This window comes from Heteronotia binoei, chromosome 2 (assembly GCF_032191835.1).
Source record: "Heteronotia binoei isolate CCM8104 ecotype False Entrance Well chromosome 2, APGP_CSIRO_Hbin_v1, whole genome shotgun sequence".
NCBI lineage: Eukaryota > Metazoa > Chordata > Lepidosauria > Squamata > Gekkonidae > Heteronotia > Heteronotia binoei.
In genome coordinates this window covers 7,020,257-7,048,170 of record NC_083224.1, presented here as the reverse complement: position 1 = coordinate 7,048,170, position 27,914 = coordinate 7,020,257, and the positions used below count along the sequence as shown (strand labels likewise).

Genomic DNA, 27,914 nt, shown 5'->3' with positions numbered 1-27,914 from the left:
TTTGTGAGTTTCCTGCATTGTGCAGGGGGTTGGACTAGATGACCCTAGAGGTCCCAACTCTATGATTCTATGATTCCATGAATTAAGGCAAACCACACACCATCGACATTTAATGGCAGCAGAAATTTCTGCCTTCTCCAAGTCTGGCTGTTCACACAGCTGGGAATCCTAAATTCGAACTCAGCAGCACCTTAGAGCAGGGGTTCCGAAGTCATATTATATGAGGGCAGAATCTGACATAAATGAGGCCTTGTCGGGCCGGGCCGTGTGTGTCATAAAACGTAACGCCAGACTGAGGAGATATAAACTTTATAAATGACACAAACACGATCAAAGATTGTTTTTTGAAAACGTAAAAGAAACCATGCTTAAAACAATAGTGTTTGTTGGTCTTAAAGGTGCTTTCTTCGTATCTCTCCCATGAGATCCAGGGAACTGGGCAAAGGAAGCTCTCGCTCTTTCTTTCCTTCCCCAGGGGACCAGGAGGGAAGGAGCCTCAGCCAATAGAAGGAAGAGAGGCTTGGCTAAGTAGCTCTGCTGCGCGACTGAGAGAGCCTGGCAAAGCAAGCTCTGCCTCCTCCCCTTCCTCCCCAAGGGAGGAGCCTCAGCCAATGGAGAAAATAGAGGCTTTGCTCTGTAGCTCCTGTGCATTTCAGCCCGAACTCACAAGTGGGGCCTGAACTCCAGAAGCGCCCCCCCTAGTACCATTAATACAGAGCATCAATGCCCCAGACAGAGTGTTCCATCTATACCTTGGAGCTAAGAACCACTGATGGACCTCTGTTCCATGTATGAACATAAGTGAAGCCATGTTGGATCAGGCCAATGGCCCACCCAGTCCTGCACTCTGTGGCACACGGGCCAAAAAAACCAAGTGCCATCAGGAGTTCCACCAGTGGGGCCAGGACACTAGAAGCCCTCCCACTGTGCCCCCCCCCAAGCACCAAGAATACAGAGCATCACTTGCCCCAGACAGAGTGTTCTATTTAGACTTTGTGTCTAATAGCCGCTGATGGACCTCTGCTCCAGATGGTCATAGAATCCTAGAGTTGGAAGGGACCTCCGGGGTTATTTAGTGCAACCCCCTGCACAATGCAGGAAACTCACAAACACCTCCCCCTAAATTCACAGGATCTTCGTTGATGTCAGATGACCATCTAGCCTGTGTTGAAAAAGCTCCAAGGAAGGAGAGCCCACCACCTCCCATAGAGTTGGAAGGCACTCCAGGGTCATCTAGTCCAACCCCCTGCACAAGGCAGGAAACTCACAAACACCTCCCCCTAAATCCACAGGATCTTCATTGCTGTCAGAGGGCCATCTAGCTTCTGTTGAAAAAGCTCCAAGGAAGGAGAGCCCAGTTAAAGCATAGAATCCTAGAGTTGGAAGGGACCTCCAGGGTTATCTAGTCCAACCCCCTGCACAAGGCAGGAAACTCACAAACACCTCCCCCTAAATCCACAGGATCTTCATTGCTGTCAGAGGGCCATCTAGCTTCTGTTGAAAAAGCTCCAAGGAAGGAGAGCCCAGTTAAAGCATAGAATCCTAGAGTTGGAAGGGACCTCCAGGGTTATCTAGTCCAACCCCCTGCACAATGCAGGAAAGACACAAATCCCTCCCCCTAAATCCACAGGATCCACACTGCTGTCAGATATCCATCTAGCCTCTGTTTAAAAACCTCCAAGGAAGGAGAGCCCACCACCTCCCAAGGAAGCCTGTTCCACTGAGGAACTGCTCTTAACAGTCATAGAATACTAGAGTTGGAAGGGACCTCCGGGGTCATCTAGTCCAACCCCCTGCACAATGCAGGAAACTCACAAACCCCTCCCCCTAAATTCACAGGATCTTCATCGCTGTCAGATGGCCATCCAGCCTCTGTCGAAAAACCTCCAAGGAAGGAGAGCCCACCACCTCCCAAGGAGGAAGCCTGTTCCACTGAGGAATCGCTCTAACAATCAGGAAGTTCTTCCCAGCGTTGAGCCGGAAACTCTTTTGAACGACAACAAAACGGTTTTAAATTGCCTTATAGACGTTTGAACTGACGGTCAGCCGCCCTGAGTCCGCTTGCGGAGAGGGAAGGATAGAAATGCAAAGTAATAAATAAAATAATAAATAAATCCAGCCCCCTATCTCCACACACACACCCCCCGTCACCCTCAAATAAACAGTTTTCAAGGCCTGAAATACAAACTCTGCTGGAGCTGGGTTCCCAACTGGAGATGAAAAACTCCCAAGTTACAAACATGTGGGTGAATCTGAGGCCAAAGCGATTGAGGGGGATTAGTCCATTTTAACAGATTACCCCGCAGACACTTGTTCTGCATCCAAAGCATCATGATCCTCTTTTAAGCTCGGCGGGGTTTATTCGGGGCTTGGAGAGGGAGGGGGGGAAACAGGTGAAAGTTCTCTCCCTTCTGACGGACAACCCGCGGAGCCTACCACAAACCCCGAAGAGAAGGAAGACTTTTGCGACTCTCCGTGGGTTGAGGAAGCCCAGTTGGGAAGCTGCCGATGGGCCACGGGGATTCGGTGGTCTCCGATACTTCAGCGGCTTCACCTCCAGGGTCCGCGTCACCACTTTGCAGCAAGGGTTCGCTTTGGACCCAAGCTGGCAATGTCACTGGCTCAGAAGGTGGTGGGTGTGCGTAAGACCATTAAAAGAGTCCTCCTGGATCAGACCAGCACTGGTTGATCTAGTCCAGCCTCCTGTCTCTCACAGTGGCCAACCAGTTCCTCTGGAAGGTCAACAACAGGGCAGAGAGGCCGAGGCCTTCATAAGAACATCAGAAGAGCCCTGCTGGATCAGACCAGGGAGGGTCCATCTAGTCCAGCCTCCTGTTTCACACAGGGACCAGCCAGTTCCTCTGGAGGGCCAACAACAGGGCAGAGAGGCTGAGGCTTTCCTAAGAACATCAGAAGATCCCGGCTGGATCAGACCTGTGAGGGTCCATCTAGTCCAGCCTCCTGTTTCACACAGTGACCAGCCAGTTCCTCTGGAGGGCCAACAACAGGGCAGAGAGGCTGAGGCTTTCCTAAGAACATCAGAAGAGCCCTGCTGGATCAGACCAGGGAGGGTCCATCTAGTCCAGCCTCCTGTTTCACACAGGGACCAGCCAGTTCCTCTGGAGGGCCAACAACAGGGCAGAGAGGCTGAGGCTTTCCTAAGAACATCAGAAGATCCCTGCTGGATCAGACCTGTGAGGGTCCATCTAGTCCAGCCTCCTATCTCACACAGGGGCCAACCAGTTCCTCTGGAGGGCCACGAACAGGGCAGAGAGGCTGAGGTTTTCGTAAGAACATCAGAAGAGCTCTTTCCCAAGATGTCATTTGCCCCCAACCACCAGAGGCCTCTTTTTTTAATAACTGATAGTTGACAGATGGCTACAGAATTATAGTGTTACAATCATCTAATGCCACGATTGATTAATTCCCACTTTCCATTTTTTTTAACAAACTGTAACTCTCTAGCTTTTTTCACTGAAGATTTCATTTAAAAAATGCCTGCACATTTCCCCTTATAACTCCATGAGGAAAAGAGCTAGGCGACTTCCTTTTTGTTTCAAGTGAAACTAGGAGAAAACCGATTGTGGCAATAGATATCATTGTAATGTTATTATGCTATGGCAATGTGCCAATTATGGATCTTTTAAATTCCCTTGACCGGAGTGGGTGCAGGCTGTGGAACTAAAGTAAGGGAAATGGTGCCGATATGAGCCCACTCTGTAGCATCTGAAGATTCTTTGCCTGCAATCTTTCTGCATCAAATCATGCTTGGGAACGATCACAACACAGTCATAGAAATCATGGAAAGGAAGAAGATGATGATATTGGATTCATATTTCGCCTTCCACTCTGAAACCCAGAGTCTCAGAGCGGCTTACAATCTCCTTCTCCTTCCTCCCCCACAGTACCACACCCTGTGAGGTAGCCGGGGCTGAGAGAGGTATGACAGAAGCTGCCCTTTCAAGGACAACGCTGCAAGAGCTATGGCTGACCCAAGGCCACTCCAGCAGCTGCAAGTGGAGGAGCGGGGAATCCAACCCGGTTCTCTGGATTACAGTCCACTGCTCTTAACCACAATGCTGTAGTGGCTCTCTTTACTAACCTTTATCATGTCATCCTCTCTTGGATGGGACATCTCCAAGGAATACTGCAGAGGAAGACATACGGGAACACGAATGATGCTGCCTTCTACCGAATCAGACCCTCAGCCCATCAAAGTCGGTATTGTCTACTCAGACAGGCAGCCGCTCTCCAGGGTCTCAAGCGGAGGTTTTTCACATCACCTACGCCCTGATCCTTTAACCGTAGATGCCAGGGACTGAACCTGGGACCTTCTGCATGCCGAGCAGATGCTCTACCATTGACCTGCACCCCCTCACCAAAAGCAATGGCCAACCACCTCTGCTTTTCACTTGCCTTGAAAACCCCAGCTGCAACGTGCTTTACACCCACATGTCATGTCCTCCACTCAACTTTACCCCACACCATCATTTCTTTCAATACTAAAAAGGCCCAAACACCTTAGCCTCTACTTGCAAACACTCTCTCCTAACACTTGATTGCTTAAGAACATAAGAGAAGCCCTGTTGGATCAGGCCAGTGGCCCATCCAGTCCAACACTCTGTGTCATAGAAGAACATGAGAGAAGCCCTGTTGGATCAGGCCAGTGACCCATCCAGTCCAACACTCTGTGTCACATAAGAACATAAGAGAAGCCCTGTTGGATCAGGCCAGTGGCCCATCCAGTCCAACACTATGTGTCACATAAGAACATCAGAGAAGCCCTGTTGGATCAGGCCAGTGGCCCCTCCAGTCCAACACTCTGTGTCACATAAGAACATAAGAGAAGCCATGCTGGATCAGGCCAATGGCCCATCCAGTCCAACACTCTGTGTCACATAAGAACATAAGAGAAGCCCTGTTGGATCAGGCCAGTGTCCCATCCAGTCCAACAATCTGTGTCACATAAGAACATAAGAGAATCCCTGTTGGATCAGGCCAGTGGCCCATCCAGTCCAACACTCTGAGTCACATAAGAACATAAGAGAAGCCATGTTGGATCAGGCCAATGGCCCATCCAGTCCAACACTCTGTGTCACAGAAGAACATAAGAGAAGCCCTGTTGGATCAGGCCAATGCCCCCTCCTGTCCAACACTCTGTGTCACGTAAGAACATAAGAGAAGCCATGTTGGATCAGGCCAGTGGCCCCTCCAGTCCAACACTCTGTGTCACAGAAGAACATAAGAGAAGCCATATTGGATCAGGCCAATGGCTCATCCAATCCAACACTCTGTGTCACATAGGAACATAAGAGAAGCCCTGTTGGATCAGGCCAATGGCCCTTCCAATCCAACACTCTTTGTCACATAAAAACATAAGAGAATCCCTGTTGGATCAGGACAGTGGCCCATCCAGTCCAACACTCTGTGTCACACAGTGGCCAAAAAAATTATATACACACACACACACACACACACACATATATATACACACTGTGGCTAATAGCCACTGATGGACCTCTGCTCCATATTTTTATCTAACCCGCTCTTGAAGCTGGCTATGCTTGTAGCTGCCACCACCTCCTGTGGCAGTGAATTCCACATGTTAATCACCCTTTTATCCGTTCTAACCCGACTGCTCAGCAATTTCATTGAATGCCCATGAGTTCTTGTATTGCGAGAAAGGGAGAAAAGGTCATCTTTCTCCACTTTCTCCATCGCATGCATAATCTTGTAAACCTCTATCATGTCACCCCGCTGTCAACGTTTCTCCAAGCTAAAAAGCCCCAAGCGTTTTAATCTTTCTTCATAGGGAAAGTGTTCCAAACCTTTCATCATTCTAGTTGCCCTTTTCTGGACTTTCTCCAATGCTATAATATTTTTTTTGAGGTGCGGTGACCAGAATTGTACACAGTATTCCAAATGAGACCGCACCATCGATTTATACAGGGGCATTATGATACTGGCTGATTTGTTTTCAATTCCCTTCCTAATAATTCCCAGCATGGCGTTGGCCTTTTTTATTGCAATCGCACACTGTCTTGACATTTTCAGTGAGTTTGTTTGTTTGTTTGTTTATTTTATTACTTCTATCCTGCCCTTCCCAACAAGTGGCTCAGAGTTATCTACCACGACCCCAAGATCTCTCTCTTGGTCAGTCTCTGCCAGTTCGCACCCCATCAACTTGTATTTGTAGCTGGGATTCTTGGCCCCAATGTGCATTACTTTGCACTTGGCCACATTGAACCGCATCTGCCACGTTGACGCCCACTCACCCAGCCTCAACAGATCCCTTTGGAGTTCCTCACAATCCTCTCTGGTTCTCACCACCCTGAACAATTTAGTGTCATCCGCAAACTTGGCCACTTCACTGCTCACTCCCAACTCCAAATCATTTATGAACAAGTTAAAGAGCATGGGACCCAGTACCGAGCCCTGCGGCACCCCATTGCTTAGCGTCCTCCACTGCGAAGACTGCCCATTTATACTCACTCTCTGCTTCCTATTACTCAGCCAGTTTTTGATTTTTGATTTTTGAAAAATCTCCAAGGAAGGAGAGCCCACCACATATGAACATATGAAGCTGCCTTATACTGAATCAGACCCTCGGTCCATCAAAGTCAGTATTGTCTTCTCAGACTGGCAGCGGCTCTCCAGGTTCTCAAGCTGAGGTTTTTCACACCTATTTGCCTGGACCCTTTTTTGGAGATGCCGGGGATTGAACTTGGGACCTTCTGCTTCACCAAGCAGATGCTCTATCACAGAGCCACCGTCCCTCCCCTAACCACCTCCCAAGGAGGAAGCCTGTTCCACTGAGGAACCGCTCTAAGGCTCAGGAAGTTCACAGAATCCTAGAGTTGGAAGGGACCTGCAGGGTCATCTAGTCCAACCCCCTGCACAATGCAGGAAACCCACAAAGACCTCCCCCTAAATTCACAAGGTCTTCATTGCTGTCAGATGGCCATCCAGCCTCTGTTGAAAAACCTCCAAGGAAGCAGAGCCCACCGCCTCCTGAGGAGGAAGCCTGTTCCACTGAGGAACCGCTCTAACGGTCAGGAAGTTCTTCCTAATGTTGAGACGGAAACTCTTTTGATTGATTTAATTTCAATCCATTGGTTCTGGTCCTACCTTCTGGGGCCACAGAAAAAAATTCCACACCATCCTCTGTAGGACAGCCCTTCAAGGACTTGAAGATGGTGATCCTATCACCTCTCAGCCACCTCCTCTCCAAGCTAAACATGCCCAGCTCCTTTAACCTTTCTTAATAGGACTTGGTCTCCAGACCCCTCACCGTCTTCGTCGCCCTCCTCTAATGGGGAATGACTGCTAACAGACTAACAGAAGAACAGAGAACCGAGATATCTACATATACCACCTGCCTTGACAAAAAAAATTTCTCACCGCGCCACATGTTTGGTTTTTAAATCGTCTCGATATGTTTTTTTTTTTTTTGCCTTTTTACAACTGTAGTTTTCAAACGTTTTCTTACGATCGTTAGAAGCCCACAGTCCGCTCGTGGAGTGGGCGACATAAATCTAAAGTAAGTAAATAAATAAATTCTTTCACGGCAGCCGTACGTGTCGCGCAGAGAAGCTGTAGGAGGGAACGCTTACCTGTTCTTGGGAATTCAAGACTCGGAGTTTCATTTGCTTCAGGTACGTGGACGTCAGGGGCATGTTGTAGTCGATTATTCCAGAAACCAAAGAAGAAGGCGGGTCACTTTCTAGAGGTAAATCAGAACAAAACAACGTTATCTGAAGGCCGGGAAGATGGAAGAAGAAGAAGAAGAATTGCAGATTTGTACCCCGTCCTTCTCTCTGAATCAGAGACTCAGAGCGGCTCACAATCTCCTTTATCTTCTCCCCCCACAACAGACACCCTGTGAGGTGGGTGGGGCTGAGAGGTGGGGTGCCCTTTCAAGGTCAACCTCTGCCAGAGCTATGGCTGACCCAAGAACATTCCAGCAGCTGCAAGTGGAGGAGTAGAGAATCAAACCTGGTTCTCCCAGATCCAACATGGCTTCTCTTATGTTCTTCTGTGACACAGAGTATTGGACTGTATGGGCCACTGGCCTGAACCAACAGGGCTTCTCTTATGTTCTTATGTGACACAGAGTGTTGGACTGTATGGGCCACTGGCCTGATCCAACAGGGCTTCTCTTATGTTCTTATGTGACACAGAGTGTTGGACTGGAGGGGCCACTGGCCTGATCCAACAGGGCTTCTCTTATGTTCTTATGTGACACAGAGTGTTGGACTGGAGGGGCCATTGGCCTGATCCAACAGGGCTTCTCTTATGTTCTTATGTGACACAGAGTGTCGGACTGGAGGGGCCATTGGCCTGATCCAACAGGGCTTCTCTTATGTTCTTATGTGACACAGAGTGTTGGACTGGATGGGCCACTGGCCTGATCCAACAGGGCTTCTCTTATGTTCTTATGTGACACAGAGTGTTGGACTGGATGGGCCATTGGCCTGATCCAACATGGCTTCTCTTATGTTCTTATGTGACACAGAATGTTGGGAACTGGATGGGCCATTGGCCTGATCCAACAGGGCTTCTCTTATGTGACACAGAGTGTTGGACTGGATGGGCCACTGGCCTGATCCAACAGGGCTTCTCTTATGTTCTTATGTTCTGTTCTTTTCCCAGCTCTGCAATGTTCTTTTTCAGATACGGCAACCAAAAGTGCACGCAGTCTTCCGACAGAGCCCCCATTGCAGTTGTACAAAAGACAGTTATAATACGGGTCGTTTTCTTCTCAGCCCCTTCCCCGATCAGACCCAGCAAGGCGTCTTCTGTATTCAGCACTGCTGCACACTGGGTTGACATTTCCACTGAGCCCTCCGCTATGACCCAAGGTCCCTTTCCGTTTCAGTTTTAGTAAAGACATTTCTGGCTACCGGAGAGCTGCGGAGCACTTTGCAAATGGAAAGTAATTGTTCGCTCACTGTAATTATATGAAAATGCCACAGGTTTTCACGATGCGGTCATATGGACCTGGGTTCAGGTCTCAGAGCTAGAAATGTGCTTTCTTGCTCTTTATAAATGAAGAAGAAGACTGCAGATTTATACCCCCGGCCTTCTTTCTGAATCAGAGCGGTCTACAATCTCCTTTATCTTCTCCCTCCCACAACAGACACCCTGTGATATGGGTGGGGCTGAGAGAGGTCTCCCAGAAGCTGCCTTTTCAAGTACAACTCCTATGTACTTTTCAAGTACCACTCCTATGAGAGCTATGGCTGACCCAAGGCCATTCCAGCAGCTGCAAGTAGAGGAGTGGGGAATCAAACTCGGTTCTCCCAAATAAGAGTCCGCGCACCTAAGAAGAATCGTAGAATTATAGAGTTGGAAGGAACCTCCAGGGTCATCTAGTCCAACTTCCTGCACAATGCAGGAAACTCACAAACACCTCCTCCTAAATTCACAGGATCCTCATTGCTTTCAGATGGCCGTCTAGCCTCTGTTGAAAAACCTCCAAGGAAGGAGAGCCCACCGCATCCCAAGGAGGAAGCCTGTTCCACTGAGGAACCACTCTAACGGTCAGGAAGTTCTTCCTAATGCTGAGCAGGAAACTCTTTTGATTTAATTTCAACCCCTTGGTTCTGGTCCTACCTTCTGGGGCCACAGAAAACAATTCCACACCATCCTCTAGATGACAGCCCTTCAAGGACTTGAAAATGGTGATCATATCATCTCTCAGCCCCCTCCTCTCCAAGCTAAACATCCCCAGCTCCTTCAGCCTTTCCTCATAGGACTTGGTCTCCAGACCCCTCACCATCTTCTTCACCCTCCTCTGGACCCGTTCCAGCTTGTATATATCCTTCCTAAAGTGTGGTGCCCAAAAACTGAACACAATACTCCAGGTGAGGCCTCACCAGAGCAAAGCATATGTATATGAACATATGAAGCTGCCTTATACTGAATCAGACCCTCGGTCCATCAAAGTCAGTATTGTGTACTCAGACTGGCAGCGGCTCTCCAGGGTCTGAAGCGGAGGTTTTTCACGCCTACCTGCCTGGACCCTTTTTAGTTGGAGATGCCAGGGATTGAACCTGGAACCTTCTGCTTCCCAAGCAGATGCTCTACCACTGAGCCACCGTCCCTCCCCCGCAATACCATCACATCACGTGATCTGGACGAAGAAGAAGAAGAAGATTGTACATTTATACCCACCCTACACTCTGAATCTCAGAGCATTCACAATCTCCTTTACCCCCCCCCCCCCACAACAGACACCTTGTGAGGTAGGTGGAGCCGAGAGAGCTCTTACAGCAGCTGTCCTTTCAAGGACAACTCCAACAAGAGGTATAGCTGACCCAAGGCCATTCTAGCAGCTGCAAGTGGAGGAGTGGGGAATCAAACCCGGTTCTTCCAGATAAGAGTCCGTGTACTTCACCACTACACCAAACTCAGATTCAGCTCAGATTCTCATACTGAAGAATCCTGTCCCATTCAGTTCTTTTTCTGTCTTGCAGAAGAATTGCAGTACACACAACTCTGAAAGTGGGGAACAAGCAACACACTGTAATGTGAAGATGAGCAAGGGCACCCTCACCCCCTTCTCTTAAGGCAGGAAGGAAAGGGCACGAGACAGCGGAGGAACAATTGGGGTGGAATCCAAAGAGCATAAGATGAACATCAGAGAAGCCATGTTGGATCAGGCCAGTGGCCCCTCCAGTCCAACACTCTGTGTCACACAGTGGCCAAAAAGCCCTGGTGCCATCAGGAGGTCCATCAGTGGGACCAGGACACTAAAAGCCCTCTCACTGTCCCTCCACCCAAAGCACCAAGAATACAGAGCATCACTGCCCCAGACAGAAAGTTACAACAATATGCTGTGGCTAGTAGCCACTGATGGACCTCTTGGTGTAGTGGTTAAGTGTGCGGACTCTTATCTGGGAGAACCGGGTTTGATTCCCCAGACCTCCACTTGCACCTGCTGGCATGGCCTTGGGTCAGCCATAGCTCTGGCAGATGTTGTCCTTGAAAGGGCAGCTGCTGGGAGAGCCCTCTCCAGCCCCACCCAGCCTCACAGGGTGTCTGTTGTGGGGGAGGACGATAAAGGAGATTGTGAGCCTCTCTGAGACTCTTTGGAGTGGAGGGTGGGATATAAATCCAATATCTTCATCTACCTCACAGGGTGTCTGTTGTGGGGGAGGAAGGGAAAGGAGATTGGGAGCCGCTCTGAGACTCTTCAGAGTGGAGGGCGGGATATAAATCCAATATCTTCATCTACCTCACAGGGTGTCTGTTGTGGGGGAGGAAGGGAAAGGAGATTGTGAGCCGCTCTGAGACTCTTCGGAGTGGAGGGCGGGATATAAATCCAATATCTTCATCTACCTCACAGGGTGTCTGTTGTGGGGGGAAGGGAAGGGAAAGGAGATTGTGAGCCGCTCTGAGACTCTTCGGAGTGGAGGGCGGGATATAAATCCAATATCTTCATCTACCTCACAGGGTGTCTGTTGTGGGGGAGGAAGGGAAAGGAGATTGTGAACCGCTCTGAGACTCTTCAGAGTGGAGGGTGGGATATAAATCCAATATCTTCATCTACCTCACAGGGTGTCTGTTGTGGGGGAGGAAGGGAAAGGAGATTGTGAGCCTCTCTGAGACTCCTCGGAGTGGAGGGCGGGATATAAATCCAATATCTTCTTCTTCTTCTTGCTTCATATGCTGATCCAATCCCCTCTTGAAGCTGTCTATGTTGTAGCTGCCACCACCTCCTGTGGCAGTGAATTCCACGAGTTAATCACCCTCTGGGTGAAGAAGTACTTCCTTCTATCCATTCTAACCCGACTGCTCAGCAATTTCATGGAGTGCCCGCGAATTCTCGTATTGTGAGAAAGGGAGAAAAGGACTTCTTTCTCTACCTTCTCCATCCCATGCATAATCTTGCACGGGATACACATAGTGTTGTTTCCCAACCAGTCTGTCACTTTGGCCTGTCAAGGCAGGGATGACGGTGCCAATTTCCCCTTCTTTAATCCCTGAAATGCGTTTCCTGCGCGTGAAGTGGGGGTCTGCGGCAGGAGAGAGGAAATCAACAAAAACACATCACCCCCCCCCCCCCACCGGCTGGCAGAGAATTATACTTGGACTTTATTGTCTTAGTTCCAGGGGGGCAGCTGCGTTGGCCTGCAGAAGACCTAAATTCGAGTCTGGTAAGCACCTTAAGAACCCAACAAGATTCTCAACGCATGAGCTTTCTAGAGTCCAAGTCCCTTTTCTCAGATACTTTGACTCTCCAAAGCTTATACCTCCAAAATCTTGTGAATCTTTAAAGCTCGACTGGACTCTAGTCTAGCTGTTGAACAGACAAGTTTGCATGCATTGTTTCCACCCTGGAAGAAGGACGAGGTAGAAGAAGAAAGAGAAGAAGAGAAGAGGAGGAGGAAGAAGAGGAGGAGCAAAAAGAAGAAGAAAGAGAAGAAGAGGAGGAGGAAGAGGAAGAAGAAAGAGGAGAAGGAGAGGAGAAGAGGTGGAAGACGAAGTAGGAGAAAAAGAGATGTGGAGGAGGGAGGAGGAGAAGAAAAGGAAATACTTCTTTAAACAGAGAGTGATTAAAACGTGGAACTTGCTGCAAGAGGATGTAATGAAGTCACAAGTGCAGACAGCTTTAGAAGAGGGTTAGATAGATTCATGGAGGAGAACTCTGTGGCTACTAGCCCTGGTGACTAAAGGGAAACTCCACATTCAGAAGCAGTAAACCTCTGAATTCCAGTTCCAGGAAGCAACATTGGGGGAAGGCCTCAGCCTCTCTGCCCTGTTATTGGCCCTCCAGAGGAACTGGCTGGTCACTGTGTGAGACAGGAGGCTGGACTAGATGGACGCTCCCTTGTCTGATCCAGCAGGGCTCTTCTGATGTTCTTTAATATCTTTATGCGCCCCCTTGCCCAGATTGCGCGGAGGTATGGGCTCGGTTGTCATCAGTACGCTGATGACACCCAGCTCTATCTATTGATGGAAGGCCGGACTGGCGATGTCCCTATAAATTTGGACCGGGCGTTACAGGCCGTGGCTGACTGGCTCAGGCTGAGTGGGCTGAAGCTGAATCCAACGAAGACTGAGGTCCTTTGCGTGGGCCGGGACGGACCGGGAGGGGAGATCATTCTGCCGGCTTTTGACGGTGCGCCACTGATACCAGTGCGCAGGGTCAAGAGCTTGGGGGTGCTACTGGAATCCTCGCTATCAATGGAGGCCCAGATAGCCGCCACCGCAAGATCCGCCTTCTTTCATCTTAAAAGGGCGAGGCAGTTGGCTCCCTTCTTGGAACGCGACGACCTAGCAACTGTGATCCACGCAACGGTCACCTCAAGATTAGACTACTGCAATGCCCTCTACATGGGGCTGCCCTTGTGTCGAACGCGGAGACTCCAGGTAGTGCAGAATGCGGCGGCCAGGCTGCTAGCGGGACTACCTAGATGGGAACACGTGCAGCCTGCGCTGCGGGATCTGCATTGGCTGCCGGTTGTCTACCGTGTTCGCTATAAGGTGCTGGTTATCACCTTTAAAGCCCTATATGGCCGAGGACCTGCCTACCTACGGGACCGCCTCTCCCCATATATTCCCCAGAGAGCACTAAGATCCAGCTCCCAAAACCTTCTACAAATCCCTGGGCCAAAAGAGGCCAGACTCAAGATAACCCGGGAGCAAGCCTTTTCACTAATGGCCCCTCGTTGGTGGAACCAACTCCCAGAGATGGTGCGAGCCCTGCGGGATCTGAATCAGTTCCGCAGGGCTTGCAAAACCCATCTTTTTCAGCTCTCATTTGGAACAGGACCTGACCAAACTGACTAACTATTGTAATTTTAGCCACTTTATGTTGAAATTGGAACTGATGTATGATAATATGTAAACTATGACCGACAGAAATATAGCACCTATTTCTACCTACTTTATATTTTTATATCTTTTAATCTCCTATTCTCTTATTTTTATATTTTTAAACTTTATTAATTCATGTAATTGTATTATTTAAACTATTGCTGTCTATTTTAACCAAATCATGCTTGTCATGTCTGTGAGCCGCCCTGAGCCCGCCTTCTGGCGGGGGAGGGCGGGATATAAAAATAAAATTTGCTTTGCTTTGCTTTGCTTTGCTTGCTTAGGAAGGCCTCAGCCTCTCTGCCGTGTTGTTGGCCCTCCAGAGGAACTGGTTGGCCCCTGTGTGAGACAGGAGGCTGGACTAGTTTGGTATAGTAGTTAAGTGTGTGGACTCTTATCTGGGAGAACTGGTTTGATTCCCCACTCCTCCACTTGCAGTTGCTGGAATGGCCTTGGGTCAGCCAGAGCTCGCAAAAGGGTTGCCCTTGAAAGGGCAGCTGCTGTGAGAGCTCTCTCAGCCCCACCCACCTCACAGGGTGTCTGTTGTGGGGGAAGAAGATAAGGGAGATTGTGAGCCACTCTGAGACTCTTGAGTGGAAGGCGGAATATAAATCCAATGTCTGACCCAGCAGGGCTCTTCTGATGTTCATATGAAGGCCTCGGCCTCTTTGCCCTGTTGCTGGCCCTCCAGAGGAACTGGTTGGCCACTGTGTGAGGCAGGAGGCTGGACTGGATGGACCTCCCTGGTCTGATCCAGCAGGGCTCTTCTGATATTCTTATGAAGGCCTCAGCCTCTCTGCCCTGTTGTTGGCCCTCCAGAGGAACTGGTTGGCCCCTGTGTGAGACAGGAGGCTTGACTGGATGGACCTCCCTGGTCTGATCCAGCAGGGCTCTTCTGATATTCTTATGAAGGCCTCAGCCTCTCTGCCCTGTTGTTGGTCCTTCAGAGGAACTGGTTGACCACTGTGTGAGACAGGAGGCTGGATTAGAGGGACCCTCACTGTTCTGATCCAGCGGGGCTCTTCTGGTGTTCTTATGAAGGCCTCAGCCTCTCTGCCCTGTTGTTGACCCTCCAGAGGAGCTGGTTGGCCACTGTGTGAGACAGGAGGCTGGACTAGATGGACCCTCACTGGTCTGACCCAGCAGGGCTCTTCTGATGTTCTTCTCAGGGGAAGGCCTCGGCCTCTGTGCCCCGTTGTTGGCTCTCCAGAGGAACTGGTTGGTCACTGAGTGAGACAGGAGGCTGGACTAGATAGACCTTCACTGTCTGATCCAGAAGGGCCCTTCTGATGTTCTTATATACTGGAATCTAGTCATTATTCTTAAGTATGATATGGTGTTCCCGGGACTTTTTTTGTAGCAGGAACTCCTTTGCCTATTAGGCCACACTTTCCTTGATACAGGCAATCCTCCTGGAACTCACAGTAGACCCCGTACTAAGAGCCCTGTAAGCTCTTGGAGGAGTGGCTACAACAGGGAGGTGTGGCCTAATATGCAAAGGAGTTCCTGCTACAAAAAAGAAACCCTGGGTGTTTCCCCCTCCTGCCACGTTAACCATTTAAAATTACAGGGAGGTTCCAAGGAAGTGGCAGATGCCCGCCCCCATGCCAGGAACAATTGTGAGAATGTGCCTGGGTTGGAATAGCATTGCCCGGGCACACAAGGGCATGGCGTGTGCTGTCTGAACGCTCACCTTTAGGCTCCAGGCCGTTGGAGTTAAAATGCATCCTTTTCTGGCACTCTGTGCAGCTCATCAAGAATCTGGTCACTGCTTCTCGCGGGAGGAAAGCGTAGGTTTCGGCAATCTGGGGGAGGAACAAGAGACTGATGTGCGTCCCACATAATAAGAGTCAGGAAAGCAGCTTACCCCAGACTATACAGGCAGAAAGGAAAAGGAAAGGCCCCCCCGTGCAAGCACCAGTCGTTTCCGACTCTGGGGTGATGTTGCTTTCACAACTTTTTCATGGCAGACTTTTGACGGGGTGGTTTGCCATTGCCTTCCCCAGTCATCGACGCTTTCCCCTCAGCAAGCTCATTTGACCGACCTCAAAAGGATTGAAGGCTGAGTCAACCTCGAGCCGGCGACCTGAAAACCCAGCTTCCGCCGGGGATCGAAACTCACGCCGTGAGCAGAGCTCAGGACTGCAATACTACAGGCAGAAAACACCCATTAAAAATGCTTTTAAAAAGTTTCTTCATATTAGCAGGGCTTTTTTTTTGTAGCAGGAACTCCTTTGCCTATTTGGCCACACCTCCCTGAGGTAGCCAATCCTCCTGGAGCTTACAGTAAGCCCTGTAAGAAGAGCCCCATAAGCTCTTGGAGGACTGGCTACATCAGGGCTGAGTGGCCTAATAGGCAAAGGAGTTCCTGCAACAAAACTCCCTCTGCATATTAGTAGAGTGCATGATTAATTCATATGAACATATGAAGCTGCCTTCTACTGAATCAGACCCTCAGTCCATCAAAGTCAGTCTTGTCCACTCAGACTGGCAGCGGCTCTCCAGGGTCTCAAGCGGAGGTTTTTCACACTTACTTGCCTGGACCCTTTTCAGTTGGAGATGCCGGGGATTGAACCTGGGACCTTCTGCTTCACAAGCAGATGCTCTACCACTGAGCCACCGTCCCTCCCCTGCTCTCCAGGGTCTCAAGCTGAGGTTTTTCACGCCTACTTGCCCAGACCCTTTTTAGTTGGAGATGCCGGGGATTGAACCTGGGGCCTTCTGCTTACTAAGCAGATGCTCTACCACTGAGCCACCGTCCCTCCCCTGATTCAAGTCCCTTATAGTGCTATGTCCTTCCATATGTCTCCTCAGGGCTTTTTTTTGCTGCAGGGACTCCTTTGCCTATCAGACTACACACCCCTGATGTAGCCAATACTCCAAGAGCTTACAGGGCTCTTCTTACAGGGCCTACTGTAAGCTCCGGGAGGATTGGCTACATCAGGGGTGTGTGGCCTTATAGGCAAAGGAGTCCCTGCTACCTAAAAAGGCCCTTCATTTCTTGCTATCTTAAATTGCTTGTTGGGCGTTTTTATACTGTAAGACATCTTCAAGTCCTTGAAGGGCTGTCCTATAGAGGATGGTGTGGAATTGTTTTCTGTGGCCCCGGAAGGTAGGACCAGAACCAATGGGTTGAAATTAAATCAGAAGAGTTTCCGGCTCAACATTAGGAAGAACATCCTGACCGTTAGAGCGGTTCCTCAGTGGAACAGGCTTCCTCCTTGGGAGGTGGTGGGCTCTCCTTCCTTGGAGGTTTTTCAACAGAGGGTAGATAGCCATCTGACAGCAATGAAGATCCAGTGAATTTAGTGGGAGGTGTTTGTGAGTTGTGCAGGGGGTTGGACTAGATGACCCTGGAGGTCCCTTCCAACTCTAGGATTCTATGAACATCTGGAGCAGAGGTCCAACAGTGGCTATTAGACACAAAGTCTAAATAATACACTCTGTCTGGGGCAAGTGATGCTCTGTATTCTTGGTGCTGGGGGGGCACAGTGGGAGGGCTTCTGGAGTTCTGGCCCCACTGATGGACCTCCTGATGATATCTCGGTTTTGGCCACTGTGTGACACAGGGTGTTGGACTGAAGGGGCCCAGAAAGAAAGCAACTTTAACTTTATATGGAGTCTCCAAGTTGCCAACTGGCTAGATGGCCCTCTGACAGCAATGAAGATCCTGTGAATTTAGGGGGAGGCATCTGTAATCAGTGTTCCCTTTAAGCTGAGTGAGCGTGAGCTAGCTCACAGACTGTTAGCCTCCAGCTCACACATTTTTGTCTTAGCTCAGGAAGGACGACCCCAGAGCACAATAATTTATGCAGCAGCTCACAACTTCAATGCTAGTAGCTCACAAAGTAGAATATTTGCTCGCAAGGCTCTGCAGTTTAGAGGGAACATTGTTTGTGAGTTTCCTGCATTGTGCAGGGGGTTGGGCTAGATGACCACGGGGGGTCTCTTCCAACTCTATGATTCTATGATTTGCCGTTGTGGCTGTTCTCGTCCATCTTCATTTCTTTGCGAGCCTCCTGGAGAACAAGTTCCTGCAAAGAGACTGCAGGATATATATGGCTGAAATAAATACATCAGAAAATTAAGTAGGTAGACCTATGCTAGAACCATAGAATCATAGGAGTTGGAAGGGACCTCCTACTCCAAGCCCCTGCACAATGCAGGAAACCCACAAATTTGTTGTTGTTCATTTGCACAGTCGACTCGGTCCCCTTATCTCTCCTTGCTGTTCCCTGGAAATCTGCATTCAGTTGGGTGAATCTTGCCTTTTCACCTTTGCCTTTCGCTTTCCTTCTTTCCTCAGCTATTTGTAAAGCCTCATCAGACAGCCACTTTGCTTTCTTGCATTTCTTTTTCTTCGGGATGGTTCTGTACAATGTCACGAACCTCCGTCGATAGTTCTTCAGGCACTCTGGCTATCAACTCTAGTCCCTTAAACCCATTCTTCACCTCCACCGCATATTCATAAGGGATGTGATCAAGGTCAAACCACAAGGGCCTAACGGCTTCTCCAGTTTCCTTCAGTTTAAGCCTGAATTTTGTGATGAGTAGCTCATGATCTGAGCCGCAGTCAGCTCCAGGTCTTGTTTTTGCTGACTGTAAGGAGCTTCTCCATCTTTGACTGCAGAGTATATAATCAATCTGATTTCTGCGTTGCCAGTCAGGGGATGCCCACAAACCCCTCCCCCTAAATTCACAGGCTCCTCATCGCTGTCAGATGGCCATCTAGCCTCTGTTGAAAAACCTCCAAGGAAGGAGAGCCCACCACCTCCCGTAGAGGAAGCCTGTTCCACTGAGGAACCGCCCTAACGGTCAGGAAGTTCATAGAGTCATAGAGTTGGAAGGGACCTCCAGGGTCATCTAGTCCAACCCCCTGCACAATGCAGGAAACCCACAAACACCTCCCCCTAAATTCACAGGATCATTATTGCTGTCAGATGGTTACCTAGCCTCTGTTGAAAAACCCCCAAGGAAGGAGAGCCCACCACCTCCTGAGGAGGAAGCCTGTGCCACTGAGGAACCGCTCTAACAGTCAGGAAGTTCATAGAGTCATAGAGTTGGAAGGGACCTCCAGGGTCATCTAGTCCAACCCCCTGCACAATGCAGGAAACCCACAAACACCTCCCCCTAAATTCACAGGATCATTATTGCTGTCAGATGGTTACCTAGCCTCTGTTGAAAAACCCCCAAGGAAGGAGAGCCCACCACCTCCTGAGGAGGAAGCCTGTGCCACTGAGGAACCGCTCTAACGGTCAGGAAGTTCATAGAGTCATAGAGTTGGAAGGGACCTCCAGGGTCATCTAGTCCAACCCCCTGCACAATGCAGGAAACCCACAAACACCTCCCCCTAAATTCACAGGATCATTATTGCTGTCAGATGGTTACCTAGCCTCTGTTGAAAAACCCCCAAGGAAGGAGAGCCCACCACCTCCCGAGGAGGAAGCCTGTTCCACCAAGGAACCGCTCTAACGGTCAGGAAGTTCATAGAGTTGGAAGGGACCTCCAGGGTCATCTAGCCCAACCCCCTGCGCAATGCAGGAAACTCACAAACACCTCCCCCTAAATTCACAGGATCCTCATTGCTGTCAGATGGTCACCTAGCCTCTGTTGAAAAACCTCCAAGGAAGGAGAGCCCACCACCTCCCGAGGAGGAAGCCTGTTCCACTGAGGAAGGAGGTATTTGTGAATTTTCCTGCATTGTGCAGGGAGTTGGACTAGATGACCCTGGAGGTCCCTTCCAACTCTTACGATTCTGTAACCCCACATGGGGGTTTTCAAGGCAAGAGACACAGAGGTAGTTTTGCCCTTGCCTGCCTCTACGTCGCAACCCTGGAATTCCTTGGTGGTCTCCTATCCAAGTCCTAACCTGGGCTGACCCTGCATAGCTTCCAAGAAAGCAGAGAAGAAGAAGAATTGCAGATTTATACCCCGCCTTTCTCTCTGAATCAGAGACTCAGAGCGGCTTACAATCTCCTTTCCCTTCCTCCCCCACAACAGACACCCTGAGAGGTGGGTGGGGCTGAGAGGTCTCTCACAGAAGGAGGAGACTGCAGATTTATACTCCGCCCTTCGCTCTGAATCAGAGACTCAGAGCGGCTTACAATCTCCTTTCCCTTCCTCCCCCACAACAGACACCCTGAGAGGTGGGTGGGGCTGAGAGGGCTCTCACAGAAGGAGGAGACTGCAGATTTATACTCTGCCCTTCGCTCTGAATCAGAGACTCAGAGTGGCTTACAATCTCCTTTACCTTCCTCCCCCAAAACAGACACCCTGAGAGGTGGGTGCGGCTGAGAGGGCTCTCACAGAAGGAGGAGACTGCAGGTTTATACCCTGCCCTTCGCTCTGAATCAGAGACTCAGAGCGGCTTACAATCTCCCATATCTTCTCCCCCCACAACAGACACCCTGAGAAGTGGGTGGGGCTGAGAGGGCTCTCACAGGAGGAGGAGACTGCAGATTTATACCCCGCCTTGCTCTCAGAATCAGAGACTCAGAGTGGCTTACACAATCTCCTATATCTTCCTCCCACAGAGTGGTTTTTTGCAAAGAAGAGATTTCTGCAAGCAAAACACCAACCGTCTGGATTTTTCAACAATATCTCCACTAAGTGGCAGCAGAACCCAGCGTTTTTGCCGACGAGCCAAGCGCACATGGGAGAACGGCACAGAGGGCCCAACGGGTTCCACGCCCTGGAAGAGGCCGAGATGGTTCCCTGGGAACCGTTCCGGACCACCCCCGCCCCCTCCCCTGCCCTCGAGGCTTGGTAAAGCTCCGGGCACCCCTTAGCGCTGCCTGGGTGCCTTCTCTCAAGGAGTCCACAAGGGAAACGTTCTTAGAGCTGCTCCAAGACGTTTCCCAGCCGAGGAAGAGGCGGCCTGGAGAATCCGAGATGGAGGCAGCATATCCCAGGCCGGCCTCATCTCGCCGCTCCCCGTTCTGCAGCTCACAGCCAAGAACCGACAGTGACCGGTTACACTGTGTTTGCATCTTACAGAGCAGGTTGAGGACCCCTTACAGAGCAGGGGTCCTCAACCCCTGGGGCGTGGAGCGGTACCGGTCCGTGGCCTGTTAGCAACCAGGTCGTGAGCTGTATAATTACTTCATTATATATTACAATGTAGCAATAATAATAATAAGACGACGACACTGGATTTATATCCTGCCCTCCACTCCGAATTTCAGAGTGGTTCACAATCTCCTTTATCTTCCTCCCCCACAAGAGACACCCTGTGAGGTGGGTGAGGCTGAGAGAGCTCTCCCAGAAGCTGCCCTTTCAAGGACAGTCTCAGAGTGGCCTACAATCTCCTTTCCCTTCTTCCCTGACAACAGACACCCTGTGAGGTGGGTGGGGCTGAGAGAGCTCTCCCAGAAGCCGCCCTTTCAAGGACAGTCTCAGAGTGGCCTACAATCTCCTTTCCCTTCTTCCCTGACAACAGACACCCTGTGAGGTGGGTGAGGCTGAGAGAGCTCTCCCATAAGCTGCCCTTTCAAGGACAGTCTCAGAGTGGCCTACAATCTCCTTTCCCTTCTTCCCTGACAACAGACACCCTGTGAGGTGGGTGAGGCTGAGAGAGCTCTCCGAGAAGCCGCCCTTTCAAGGACAGTCTCAGAGTGGCCTACAATCTCCTTTCCCTTCTTCCCTGACAACAGACACCCTGTGAGGTGGGTGGGGCTGAGAGAGCTCTAACAGAAGCTGCCCTTTCAAGGACAACTCTGCGAGAGCTATGCCTAACCCAAGGCCATTCCAGCAGCTGCAAGTGGAGGAATGGGGAATCAAACCCAGTTCTCCCAGATAAGAGTCCACACACTTAACCACCACACCAAACTAATAAAAACTAATAATAAACACCTTCCTTTTGACCCAGGCTTAATACAATATAGTCATTAACAGACATTTTCACATTTTGATATATTACTGTTTTATAGCTTTTGCATGCTCATGCTACACACATCAACAGTTTGCTCCATTTGGTAATTTTACGCTTCTGTGATTGAATCTTAAATTTGTACCATTTTGCATTCTAAACCACTCCCTACCAGATAATTTTACTATACTGCCATTGGATCTTAAATTTGTACCAGTTAGCATTCTGAGTCACTGACTACCCCACAACAGACATCCTGTGAGGTGGGTGGGGCTGAGAGCTCTCCCCAGAAGCTGCCTTTTCAAGGACAACTCTGTGAGAGCAATGGCTGACCCAAGACCATTCCAGCAGTTGCAAGGGGAGGAGTGGGGAATCAAACCCGGTTCTCCCAGATGAGAGAGGTCTGGCTGACCCAAGGCCATTCCAGCAGGTGCAAGCGGAGGAGTGGGGAATCAAACCCGGTTCTCCCAGATAAGAGAGCTTTGACTGACCCAAGGCCATTCCAGCAGCTGCAAGGGGAGGAGTGGGGAATCAAACCCGCTTCTCCCAGATAAGAGAGCTATGGCTGACCCAAGGCCATTCCAGCAGCTGCAAGTGGAGGAGCGGGGAATCAAACCCGGTTCTCCCAGATAAGAGAGCTCTGGCTGACCAAAGGCCATCCCAGCAGCTGCAGAGGGAGGAGTGGGGAATCAAACCCGCTTCTCCCAGAAAAGAAAGCTATAGCTGACCCAAGGCCATTCCAGCAGGTGCAAGTGGAGGAGTGGGGAGTCAAACCCGGTTCTCCCAGATAAGAGAGTTCTGGCTGACCCAAGGCCATTCCAGCAGCTGCAAGGGGAGGAGTGGGGAATCAAACCCGGTTCTTCCAGATAAGAGTCCACACATTTAACCACCACACCAAACTAATAAAACCTTAAATACCTTCCTTTTGACCCAGGCTTAATGCAATATAGTCATTAACAGACATTCTCACATTTTGACATATTACTGTTTTATTGCTTTTGCGTGCTCATGCTACTCAGATCAAAGGTTTGACAATTTGGTAATTTTGCTACTCTGTCATTGAATCTTAAATTTGTACCAGTTTGCATTCTGAGTCACTGACTACCAGCTATGTGTGGCTCTGCTCCCTGTACCAGATTCCTCGTCTGATGAAGTGTGCTTAGAGAGCACACGAAAACTTATGCTCTGAATAAAATTAAGCTGGTCTTAAAGCTGCGGCTTGACTCCTGCTTTGTTCTAATAAAAATAAAATGCACAATTGTATCATCCCGAAACCATCACCCCACCCTACCCCGGTCTGTGCAAAAACTGTCTTCCATAAAACTGGTCCCTGGCGCCAAAAAGGTTGGGGATCAGTGGTATAGAGCAATGGTTCCCAAGCTTTTTGGCACCAGGGACCAGTTTCGTGGAAGACAATTTTTCCACGGACTGGTGTGTGGGAGGGATGGTGCTGGGGTTCTTGTCACCCCAGGCTGAACCCTGCTCATGCTCCATCCCTGCTCCCCCCACCCAGGGATCTTTAATTGAGGGATAAGTGAAGGTCACTGCCAAACTACCCCTACTTCCTGCCCGGGACCTGCGCAGATGAAAGAGGTGGCGTTTTGGAGCAAGGCTGTGCTGCCTCTTTTGTCCACCTTGGTCCTGGGCAGCTGGAAGGGGCGGTGCAGCACCTCTTACTTGCTTCATGGCTGGGTTGCTAACAGGTCACAGACCAGTACTGGTCCACGGCCCAGGGGTTGTGGACCCCTGTTATAGAGAACTGGTTCCAGGTTTAATTGGCCGCTAAAGAGAACTGTTGTCTTGTGAAATTGTCACACACACACAATGAACTGAGCTGCGGTTCCAGAAAAATTAATTTTTTTGTCCAATCTCCACCTCCTCCTCTTTTTTTTCCTCTTCCTCTTCCTCCTCCTTCTCCGCCCCGCCTGAGAGTTAGTTTGGTGTAGTGGTTAAGTGTGCGGACTCTTATCTGGGAGAACCAGGTTTGATTCCCCACTCCCCCGCTTGCAGCTGCTGGAATGGGTCAGCCATAGCTCTCGCAGAAGTTGTCCTTGAAAGGGCAGCTGCTGGGAAAGCCCTCTCAGCCCCACCCACCTCACAGGGTGTCTGTTGTGAGGGGAGAAGATGTAGGAGATTGTGAGCTGCTCTGAGACTCTGATTCGGAGAGAAGGGCGCAGTATAAATCTGCAGTCTTCTTCTTCCACACTCCTCCACTTGCAGCTGCTGGAATGGCCTTAGGCCAGCCAATGCTCTCGCAAGAGTTATCCTTGAAAGGGCAGCTGCTGGGAGAGCCCTCTCAGCCCCACCCACCTCACAGGGTGTCTGTTGTGGGGGGAGAAGATATAGGAGATTGTGAGCTGCTCTGAGACTCTGAGATTCAGAGTATGAGGCGGGATATGAATCCAATATCATCATCATCTTCTTCCTCTTCTTCGAATCATCGAGTTGGAAGGGACTTCCAGGGTCATCTCGTCTCGAATGGCCTTGAAAGGGCAGCTTCTGGGAGAGCTCTCTCAGCCCCACCCACCTCACGGGGCGTCTGTGGTGGGGGAGGAAGGGAAAGGAGATTGTGATCCGCTCTGAGATTTGGAGTGGAGGGCGGGATATGAATCCAATATCTATCTACACAACGATCCAGCGAGGGAGGCTAAACTGAGAGAATGGCCCAACAGATCTCAAACCTGATCTCCTTGCTACGGTGGGACAACGATCTCCAGTGCTCCGTTTGCTGTCCCACCGTAGGTGGACATATGGACATATGAAGCTGCCTTCTACTGAATCAGACCCTTGGTCCATCAAAGTCAGTCTTGTCTACTCAGACTGGCAGCAGCTCTCCAGGGTCTCAAGCTGAGGTTTTTCCACACCTATTTACCTGGACCCTTTTTAGTTGGAGATGCCGGGGATTGAACCTGGGACCTTCTGCTTACCAAGCAGATGCTCTGCCACTGAGCCACCGTCCCTCCCCTGCTCTCCAGGGTCTCAAGCTGAGGTTTTACACACCTATTTCCCTGGACCCCTTTTTAGAGATGCCAGGGATTGAACCTGGGACCTTCTGCTTACCAAGCAGATGCTCTGCCACTGAGCCACCGTCCCTCCCCTGCTCTCCAGGGTCTCAAGCTGAGGTTTTACACACCTATTTCCCTGGACCCCTTTTTAGAGATGCCAGGGATTGAACCTGGGACCTTCTGCTTACCAAGCAGATGCTCTAACACTGAGCCACCATCCCTCCACCTGGAAGGGGTGGGAGGAAATCCCTAACATCTGAGGGGCTGGGGGTGGGATAGGGGAGAGCCCGGAAGACCATTCAGGAAGTGGTTTTAATTCCTGAGGAAAAGGACGCCTGTGTCGCTGCTACGATTACCCTAAAACACCTGCCAGATGGTACATGGGTGTGAATCGGGATTAATCCGGAGCGTATCTCAGAAGGACACGAGGCCAACCAATATGGCACGCTGCCTTGTGTTCCTCCACTCCGCCCACGTATGCCCCGATCTTGCCGACCAGGTGTGCGTTGCCTGGGAGTTCAGTGCTTGGAACTTAATTCTTAGGTGCAAGTGAGCCAGATTTGGAGCAGAGAGGGCCAACTCCCGCTCGGTACGGTTTTCCCAACTGCAGTAGCCACAGGGAGAGGCTGATTGCCCCAATGGGGGAATTTTCATATAGACAGCATTTTGGGGGGAGGGGCGTAAACAGGGTTCCCAATTCCAAGCCAGGAAATTCCTGGAGATTCCTGGGGAGTCAGTTTGGTGTAGTGGTGAAGTGTGCGGACTCTTATCTGGGAGAACCGGGTTTGATTCCTCACTCCTCCGCTTACAGCTGCTGGAATGGCCTTGGGTCAGCCAGAGCTCTCTTATCTGGGAGAACCGGGTTTGATTCCCCACTCCTGCACTTGCAGCTGCTGGAATGGCCTTGGGTCAGCCAGAGCTCTCTTATCTGGGAGAACCGGGTTTGATTCCCCACTCCTGCACTTGCAGCCGCTGGAATGGCCTTGGGTCAGCCAGAGCTCTCTTATCTGGGAGAACCGGGTTTGATTCCCCACTCCTGCACTTGCAGCCGCTGGAATGGCCTTGGGTCAGCCAGAGCTCTCTTATCTGGGAGAACCGGGTTTGATTCCCCACTCCTGCACTTGCAGCTGCTGGAATGGCCTTGGGTCAGCCAGAGCTCTCTTATCTGGGAGAACCGGGTTTGATTCCCCACTCCTGCACTTGCAGCCGCTGGAATGGCCTTGGGTCAGCCAGAGCTCTCTTATCTGGGAGAACCGGGTTTGATTCCCCACTCCTCCACTTGCAGCTGCTGGAATGGCCTTGGGTCAGCCAGAGCTCTCTTATCTGGGAGAACCGGGTTTGAATCCCCACTCCTCCACTTGCAGCTGCTGGAATGGCCTTGGGTCAGCCAGAGCTCTCCTATCTGGGAGAACCGGGTTTGAATCCCCCACTCCTCCACTTGCAGCTGCTGGAATGGCCTTGGGTCAACCATAGCTCTGGCAGAGGTTGTCTTTGAAAGGACAGCTGCTGTGAGAGCTCTCTCAGCCCCACCCACCTCACAGGGTGTCTGTTGTGGGGGGAAAGGATATAGGAGATTGTGAGCTGCTCTGAGACTCTGAGATTCAGAGTATAGGGCAGGATATGAATCCAATATCATCATAATGATCTTCTTCTTCTTTGAATCATACAGTTGGAAGGGACCTCCAGGGTCATCTAGTCCACCAGGTGTCTGTTGTGAGGGAAGAAGATAAAGGAGATTGTGAGCCACCCTGAGACTCTGATTCAGAGAGAAGGGTGGGGTATAAATCTACTGTCTTCTTGAGAGCCAGTTTGGTGTAGTGGTGAAGTGTGCGGACTCTTATCTGGGAGAACGGGGTTTCATTCCCCACTCCTCCACTTACAGCTGCTGGAATAGCCTTGGGTCAGCCATGGCTCTGGCAGAGGTTGTCCTTGATAGGGCAGCTGCTGTGAGAGCCCTCTCAGCCCCACCCACCTCACAGGGTGTCTGTTGTGGGGGAAGACGATAAAGGAGATTGTGAGCCACCCCGGGACTATGATTCAGAGAGAAGGGCAGGGTATAAATCTATGGTCTTCTTCTTCCTCTCAGCCCCACGCATCTCACAGCGTGTCTGTTGTGGGGGGAGAAGATATAGGAGATTGTGAGCTGCTTTATAACTATCACCTCTGTGAAGAGCCCCATGGCGCAGAGTGGTTCAAGCTGCAGTACTGCAGTCGAAGCCCTCTGCTCACGACCTGAGTTCGATCCCGGCGGAAGCTGGGTTCAGGTAGCCGGCTCCAGGTTGACTCAGCCTTCCATCCTTCCGAGGTCGGTCAAATGAGTCTCCAGCTTGCTGGGGGGAAAGTGTAGAGGACTGGGGAAGGCAAGGGCAAACCACCCTGTCAAAAGTCTGCCATGAAAGCAACATCACCCCAGAGTTGGAAACGACCGGTGGTTACACAGGGGACTACCTTTACCTTGTAAGAGCCCCGTGGCGCAGAGTGGTAAAGCTGCAGTGCTGCAGTCCTAAGTTCTGCTCATGACCTGAGTTCAATCCTCGGCGGAAGCTGGGTTCAGGTAGCCGGCTCGAGGTTGACTCAGCCTTCCATCCTTCTGAGGTCGGTCAAATGAGTACCCAGCTTGCTGGGGGGGGGGGAAGCGTAGATGACTGGAGAAGGCAATGGCAAACCACCCCGTTAAAAAGTGTGCCGTGAAAACGTCGTGAGAGCAACAGAGTCGACAACGACTGTTGCTTGCACAGGGGTTGACCTTTACCTTTTTAAGTGTCAAGAAACAACATCACTGAATATAGCAATTCATACATTAAAAAAGAATAATAATCCAAGGTAATGTAATAACATTTTCTGATGACCCTAAGTGGGGGGATGATCTCCAAACTGGGGGACCCCTTGCCTCCACCTGGGGATTAAGTAACAGAGACGAGAAACGCAGAAAAGTGGAGCAGGAAAAAGATAAGTACCTCCGTGAGTAACCAGCCTCAGAACAGAAAAACTATAGGAAAAGAATAAATAATATTAGAGTTTGTAGAATCTTTCGGGCTCAAGTGCCATGTTCTACTGGAGAAAGTTTTCCTTCCAGACGTTTCATTCTCAGCTGCGGAGAACATCCTCAGTGGCGTTGCAGCCGGAGCAGGCGCTCTGACCTTCTTGGCTGCTGTGCATTGAGTGCGGCCAGGGCTGCTGGAGAGCTGCTATTTCTAGGCTGGAGGGGGGGTGGTGAA

The 27,914-nt window shown here is 50.4% G+C and overlaps 1 protein-coding gene and 1 non-coding gene across 2 annotated transcripts in view; both read right to left on the bottom strand.

Annotated features, from left to right (window-relative positions):
- NOL4L (nucleolar protein 4 like) overlaps positions 1–27,914 on the bottom strand; it is a 245,452-nt gene that overhangs the window by 119,542 nt on the left and 97,996 nt on the right. The window contains exons 3-4 of the mRNA XM_060230527.1: positions 15,518–15,629; positions 7,614–7,723 (exon numbers count right to left, since the gene is read on the bottom strand). Of these exons, the coding sequence (XP_060086510.1) occupies positions 7,614–7,723; positions 15,518–15,629 (222 nt within the window). The remainder of the gene's footprint in view (positions 1–7,613; positions 7,724–15,517; positions 15,630–27,914) is intronic.
- On the bottom strand, positions 16,379–16,445 carry TRNAH-GUG (transfer RNA histidin (anticodon GUG)). The gene has a single exon. It is a non-coding gene; the product is annotated as a tRNA-His (tRNA).